We start from the raw sequence: 8060 nt of genomic DNA on the forward strand, positions 1-8060 counted from the left end.
TTCATGTCCTCAAAACTTCTAGAAGCATTTGATGTTCATATATCTTTGGGGTTTAGCAGCAAAAATATGGCAAAGTGTTCATCAAAGTAATCCAGGAATGATCCTGCTGAAATTTCCAGAATTTAGGGCTAAAATCACAACATCCTTAAAATTTTACATGAAAAATACATGATGAAACAGCTTTAATTCTGCTAAGAATCTTTTGTGTCATTCCTGTAACTTTTTAGGGTTTGACAAAAAGACTATTTTAGATTCCTAATCACATAATTACCTATCCCCTTCTTCCAAAAAGCACCTAGATCCATAGACAAAACCATCTCTTTTCAAAATCTGTGCAAGTATTTCTTAAAAAAAAAACAAAAACAGAACAACAATAACAAAAATAGAAAGTTTAAACAAAGATTAGTTAAAATTGAGGATTGCAAAAGGGGAAAAATCACATTTGGGAAACTTCAGCTAAAGAACTCAGACCACATCTGGCCTAAAATAGTGACAGACACCATGCCACCTCCACATTGAATGACTTCTAACAGAAAGCTTTCAGAGAGCAGGGCAAGAGCTTGAATGTGTCTGCTGTGCTAATGCAGCTCAACTGAACAGGCTGTGGATCTGCTGAACAAAGCTGGACATTTTCTGTATGCTGAGCCTGAAAAGTATTGAGGCTCCACTCAGTAGTGACTAATACAAAGGTCAGGGCTCTCTGACTGCAGCTCTGGGCTCTGCACTCTCAGCCCCTGCAGTCCTTGGGGGACGCTGCCTCGTGCTCACTCTGGAATGGAGTCACAGCAAACTCCCCAGGGAGCTGCACATTCCAGCTGAACCAAACTCAGCTGGAAACCTTCCAGCACAGGAGCTGCAGTGGTGGGAGAGCCCTCAGTGAGCTCTCAGAAGCCACTGAGAGAGAGTTTCTAACTCAGTCCCACAGGGAGCCATGGCAGGAGTGGCAGCACAGTTCTGCACCCAGCATCCATCTGTAATTCCCACCTTGAGAACAGCAGCTGCACCCTGGATGTCCTGCCCAAATCCTGCATCAGGAGGAACTGTGGCACTTCTGAATTATTCTAGGCTGCTGATAAAGTCTGCTTCAGCTCAGTGATGGAAATAAATGCAAATGCTACACACCGTGCCAGTCGAATTCATGTGACTGATTTCCAACTCTTTTATCACCCCCTGCTTGCTGCAGAGGTCTCAGGATGTTCAGGGTTAAGTGGAAATGGAAAAGGAGGAACACCCTAAGACATTGTTGCCAGCAGCTCTGGTGCCACTCTAAAAACATCACAAAGCAAGCTGCATCAACACCAATTCCAAGCTGCTGCAATAAACAAGGAAGATGTGGAATTTCTGCTGCGCCACTAAAGTTTGCAACAGAACTTTTTCCGTTTTTTAAGGATGTAGTTTCTCCCTGAGATCTATAAACATTGTCTGATTCTCTAAGAAATGCCATGGAGTGTGGATCAGTACAGAAAAAGGCATGGATCTGTTGCTGCAGGTCCAGAGGAGCTCCAGAAAAATTACCAGGAGGCTGCAGAACCTCTCCTGTAAGGACAGGCTGAGAGAGTTGGGGTTATTCAGCCCAGAGAAGAGAGGCATCCAGAGAGACCTTACTGTGACTTTTCTTTAAGGGGGAGTATAAAAATAAAAGGGACAGAGTTTTTAGCAGAGCCTGCTGCAACAGAACAAGGGGTTGTAGCTTTAAGTGAAAAGAGAGCTGATGCAGGCTGGGTATAAGGAGGAAATTTTTTACAATGAGGGTGGTGAAACACTGGGACAGGCTGCCCAGAGAGATGGTGGATGCCCCATTCCTGGAAATATTCAAGGTCAGGTTGCCCTGAGTGACCTGATCTAGCAGAAGGTGTTCTGCTCATGGCCTGGATGACCTTTAAAGGTCTCTTCCAGCCCCAACCATTCTGTGATTCTGGCCTGCTCTTACTGCCTGGGAGAAGACAACAGAAGGATAAAGGAAAGGGCCCAAAATGCAGCCACAAGGGGCAGCTACAGGAAGATTCAGGTTTGGGGGTCATGAACAGACAGATCTGGGGGAGCAGGGCTGAGGGGCAGGAGGTAGTGGAAGGAATTCAGGGAAAGGTGGCCAGAGAAAGAAAGAACAGCAGACACAATTGCTTATAAAGAGGTTGGGAAATGTTCTTGGTCAAGAAAAACTAATGTCCTGTTTTGTGGGTTACAGAGCAGCAGAAAATATTTCAGGCAGGAAACACAGAGCCACAGCAGCACAGCTGAGGGCAACTCCACGGTGCTGCAATGAACAAGGAAGATGTGGAATTTCTGCTGTGCCACTAAAGTTTGCAACGGAACTTTCTGCAGCTTTTCAAGGATGTAGTTCCCCCTGAGATCTATAAACTTATTGTCCAATTCTCTACGAAATGCCAAGGATAATTGTAGCACAGAATTTTCTCTCTGAGAGGGATTTCAAACATCAGGCAAGAGAATGCACTGGTCAGCCAGCACTTGGCAAATCTGACCCACATGAATACATGTTTGTCACCCTCCTCCTCAGCTGCTGACACAGGCAAGGACATCAGTCCACTGTCAGAAGGAGCAGCTGCCTTTGAGAGCAGGAGGCAGATGAGGAGCACTAATAAAGGGAGTACTTGTGATGTAACCAGTGCCATCCCTGACACAGTCCAGGCTCCAAATGCACAAACTTTTTCTTGCAGTAATGAAGCAAACCTTTTATATGCTGTGTTTCCACCATGTGCTAAAATACCTGTATTGTTAGATTTCCTCATCACCCACAAACAAAAAACACAGACACTGCTGATGAGCAGCTGATCTTTGGACTTCTGTTTTAAAAGAGGTGGAGGGTTGTTTTTTTTTTTTTTTATGAATGGACTTCTGTGTACACAAACTACTGTAATTTTGATTTTGAACACTACCTGAAAGCTCTGATTTTCTGGAAGCAGCCCAGCCACCTTTTTAAACACATCCAAGGCAGGTAGAATACATCTACTCTCCTTCCATGCCCTTTGTGGGTCTACAGATGAGGCAGGTGGAAGCATCAGGAGCAGAGACAAGAGAATTTCACTAGGAGCTTGAGCAGCAATGAGCAGAATTAATACCCACACAGCAGTCTCGTAGAAGAGGACAGGGAAATAGGAAATGCCAATAGAAAACTCCACTTCCTTCCATGAGCAGCAATCCTGACTTGTTAGCTCCTCTCACTCTGCTATCCTTCCCTTTCTTGCCCTCTCAAATCCTCAAAATACTTTATCTGGAACAACTTTATAGGAACAACCATCCCCTGTTCCCTGTGCATCCTTCTTCAGGGAATGCTTTGCCACTGTTGTTTCTGTGCAATAAGAGGGATTGGTGCTGATGCTCACAGTCCTGACAGGTGGAAACACTTTCTTCCTTTTCAATTTATCTATAGCAGTGACACCTTTTTTTCTCCTTTAAATATGTTATTTTCAACTTCTCATTTGTGGAGGTGAGCTGTCATTATTAACTCCACTGTTTCAAGGACTGACAAAAAGAGCAATGTGGAGCCCTCACAAGGGTCTAGCCATGGTTTTATAATGTTGTCTTGTGGCACTTTGTGACAGCTTTCACACCTTTAGTTTTCATAACATACTCACTGCATGCACTTCAGCATGGAGTGGTCAACACTGTTAGTAACTCTTCCCAAGCATGAGAAGTTAAATTAAATCAATTAAGTTAGATTGAAGAACAACAAAGCCACAGATATCCCTGAGTTGAGCTATTCTGCTTCCAGTCAGCAGGTACCAATGGCACACACCTATTCCAGTGCTGCTGATACACCCACCTCTAGAGTGGCACACACAACCAATCCCCAACAAAACAAATCTCAACTCAGCAAGAGACTGAGTATTCACCACCAGACTTTTTTTTTAAACCCCTTCTAAAACAACAGCATCAAGCTGTTTCCAGGGAAGAAGATGCCTGAAAGATCCTCACAGGCTGTGCTTGCAAGAGGTCCTGTGTTTGCACACTTGTGCAGTGCTGACACACAGTGAGGCTGGGAGTCCACATAATTCTACACAATTTCATGCTCCCTGTACCTGGGCAGCTTTGTGTCTACCTGCCTGGTGTCTATCACAGAATCATAGAAAGGCCTGTGCTGTTAGAGATCTTAGAGACCATTCAGTTCCAACCCCCTTTTCATGGCTAGGGACACCTTCCTCTAGGGCAGATTGCTCAGAGCTGCACCTGACCTGGCCTTGAGCACTTCCAGCAGTGGGGTATTGACATGTTCTGTGGGCAGCCTTGGCCACCACATGTCTATAGCATGAAAATGACGGATTCTCTTCCAGGTATTTTAACACTATTAACAACATTAAAATACACTGTTTCATTTGCCTCCTGAAGGCACCAGCTAGAGTGCTGTGCACGAATTCTGCCTTACCCCCTGCACTGCTTCACATTAGAGTGTGTTCAATGAATTCCTAGCTACCCTTGATGAAAAATTTGGAAGTAGTGATGGCAGCCTTCTCTTTTGTTTGTGATAAAATAACCATCTTGTCTATTTTGCCTGCATTTATAGTATTGGCAACCCTGAAACAGCACATCAGCATTTCTGTCACTGTCCTCTCTTGAAAAGCCTTTTTGGTTACTTATATAGATGGTATCTCTCTCTCCCTATTTCGTTCTGTTAGAGTTGTCAGAGCTCAAACTGCCCCAAAGCAATTGCCAGATTACAGAATCAGTGAGGATGGAAAAGATCTCTGAGATCAATGAGTCAAATCTGTGACTGACCATCACCATGTCACCCAGCCCATGGCCCTGAGTGCCAGGTCCAGGATCAGCACTGTGTCACCCAGACTATGGCCCTGAGTGCCACAGCCAGGATCAGCACTGTGTCACCCAGCCCATGGCCCTGAGTGCCAGGTCCAGGATCAGCACTGTGTCACCCAGCCCATGGCCCTGAGTGCCAGGTCCAGGATCAGCACTGTGTCACCCAGACTATGGCCCTGAGTGCCACATCCAGGATCAGCACGGTGTCACCCAGCCCATGGCCCTGAGTGCCACATTCAGCCTTTCCTTGAACACCTCCAGGGACGGTAACTGCACCACCTCCCCGGGCCCACCCCGATGTCTAATCAGCCTTTCTGTGCAGAAACTCCTGCTGGTGTGCAGCCTAAACCTGCCCTGGCGCAGCTCTGGCCTCATCTCTCTTGTCCTGCCGCACCTCACCCTCACCCGCCGCTGAGGCCGGGGGAGCTCAGCGCACCCAGGGGCGCCTCCCCCTGCGGGGCCGGCAGGAACGGCCCCGCCACACCCGGCACCGCCTCCAGCGCGGCCCCCGCGGCCCCGAGGCAGGGCAGGAGGGCGGGCGGGAGGCGGCCCGGGCGGTCACTCACGTTGCGGCGGCGGGAGAAGCCGGGCAGCAGCGGCAGCGCCATGGCCGCCCCTCAACCGCCTCCACCGCTGCGCGGAGACCGCGCGGCGCTGACGTCATGCTGCCGTGACGTCACGGGGCGGGGACAGGCGCGCGGCGACCGCGGGGGCTCATCCCGAGCCCTCATGCCGAGCCCTCGTATCGAATCCTCATCCCGAACCCTCATCCCGAACCCTCACCCTAAACAGTTCATCCCGAGCCCTCATGCCAAACCCTCATATCGAATCCTCATCCCGAACGGCTCCATCCTGAGCCCTGATCCCGAGCCCTGATCCCGAACCTTCATCCCGAACCGCTCATCCCGAACCGCTCATACTGAACTGCTCCATCCCGAACGGCTCCATCCCGAACCCTCATCCCGAACGGCTCCATCCTGAACCCTCATCCCAAACTGCTCCATCCCGAACGGCTCCATCCCGAACCGCTTTATCCCGAACCGCTCATCCCAAACCCTCATCCCGAACCTTCATCCCAAACCCTCATTCCGAACCGCTCCATCCCGACCCGCTCGTCCTGAACTCTCATCCCGAACTGCTCCATCCAGAACGGCCCCATCCCGAACCCTCATCCCAAACAGTTCATCCCGACCCCTCATCCCGAACCCTCATCCCGAACCCTCATCCAGAACCACTCTGTCCTGAACCGCTTATCTCAAACCCTCATCCCGAACGGCTCCATCCTGAACTGCTCCATCCCGAATTGCACCATCCTGAACCACTCATACTGAACCCTGATCCCGAACTGCTCATACTGAACCTTCATCCTGAACCCTCATCCCAAACCCTCATCCTGAATCCTTATCCCGGGATATGGCCCAGGGAGATGCAGGCAGGTCCCGGCTTTCCTCCACAAAAGCCCCACCAAGTGCCAGGGGTGCCTCAGGGTGGGCCCAGAGTCAGCAGTAGCAAAGTAGATATACATCCATTCCTATTTATATATACAATTAATATGTATGTATAATTATCAATTCTATATAATTAATATGTATAATATTAATAATATTAATTAATATGTATAGAAATATATCTAAATATTATATGTATATATAATTTATATAGTTTTTATTATAAATAAAACCACATTATGTATACATGTATCATAATATATTAAATATATGTATAACATATATGTATATAATATTTATTACACATCATTATTTACCGAATGCTTAATTAACATCATATCCAACAGTAGCATACACTAAATCAATTTTTTCAATTTTTCAGGATTAATGGCCATTTTGACAATAAGAAATTTAGGGAAAAGGAGGCTCAAGGGTGACCTTATGGAGCCCCACACTCCCTGAAAGGAGGCTGTGGCCAGGTAGGGGTCAGGCTCCTCTCCCAGGGAACAAGTGACAGGAGGAGAGGACGTGGTCTAAAGCTGTGCCAGGGCAGATTTAAGTTGGACATCAAGAGGAATTTTTCCATGGAAAAGGTGATTAGATGTTGGAATGGGCTGCCCAGGGAGGCGGTGCAGTCACCATCCCTGGAGGTGTGTAAGGAAAGGCTGGATGTGGCACTCGGGGCCATGGGCTGGGTGACACCATGGTGATCCTGGCTGTGGCACTCAGGGCCATGGGCTGGGTGACACCATGGTGATCCTGGCTGTGGCACTCAGGGCCACGGGCTGGGTGACACCATGGTGATCCTGGATGTGGCACTCGGGGCCATGGGCTGGGTGACACCATGGTGATCCTGGCTGTGGCACTCGGGGCCATGGGCTGGGTGACACCATGGTGATCCTGGATGTGGCATGGGGGCCGTGGGCTGGGTGACACCATGGTGATCCTGGATGTGGCACTCGGGGCTATGGGCTGGGTGACACCATGATGATCCTGGATGTGGCACTCAGGGCTATGGGCTGGGTGACACCATGGTGATCCTGGATGTGGCATGGGGGCCGTGGGCTGGGTGACACGGTGGAGTTTGGTCACAAGTCAGACTCAATCTCAGAGATCTTTTCCAGCCTAAGGGATTCTGTGAAAATTTACCTCCCCTGGCAAGGAGCAGTGACTCCACTGGACATGGACACCCTCAAATACCTCTGGAACCGGGGTCACAGATGGGACAAATCCCACCACATTTGGCATTTCCTGCACCAATTAATTGTTAATGTTTTTCATTTTGTGACTTTTACACAGCACATTTTACTCTGGGGCCCTGTCAGGCAAGGGGGGAGGGGGAGGTGGGATGTTTTTACAGCTTTTTGTTTGGTTTTTTGCATTTTAGCCCACTGGGATAGGGAAACTGGGTCAGTGGGTTTCCACCTTCTGGTTTCCCAGCGCTGTACCACACATCTGCATTTGCATTTAGTATGGAAAGGTAAACACTTAAAATATATTTTAATTGAAAATTAGAGAAACCATCATTTTAATCACATTCATTTCATACAGTGGGTGGCATTACACAGAAATTTAAATTTCAAACAGAAAATACAGTGAGAGTTTCTCACGGATGGCTGGTGGGGGGAAGGGTTGTTGTTCTTTAATGGAAGTAACATTTTCCTTGTTAATAAGGGAAGATGCATTCCAGATCACTTCCAAAGCCAGTTCTAGAGAACAGCAACCATGCTATGTTCTGTTCCTCCATTTTACATAAAGCTGTTAATTAATATGTGTTTTTTAAATTAGACTGCTTTTTACAGAAAAAATTAGTTTATGGATAAAATAGCTTAAACCAAAATA

The 8060-nt window shown here is 47.7% G+C and overlaps 1 protein-coding gene across 1 annotated transcript in view; it reads right to left on the reverse strand.

The window, feature by feature from the left end:
• The window catches only part of EFHC2 (EF-hand domain containing 2), a 57377-nt gene extending 51996 nt beyond the window's left edge, over positions 1–5381 (reverse strand). The window contains exon 1 of the mRNA XM_059466425.1: positions 5337–5381. Coding sequence (XP_059322408.1) covers positions 5337–5378 — 42 coding nt within the window. The 5' untranslated portion in view covers positions 5379–5381. The remainder of the gene's footprint in view (positions 1–5336) is intronic.
• Positions 5382–8060: the final 2679 nt, after the last annotated feature.

Source organism: Ammospiza nelsoni, chromosome 2 (genome assembly GCF_027579445.1).
Source record: "Ammospiza nelsoni isolate bAmmNel1 chromosome 2, bAmmNel1.pri, whole genome shotgun sequence".
In the NCBI taxonomy this organism is placed as follows: Eukaryota; Metazoa; Chordata; class Aves; order Passeriformes; family Passerellidae; genus Ammospiza; species Ammospiza nelsoni.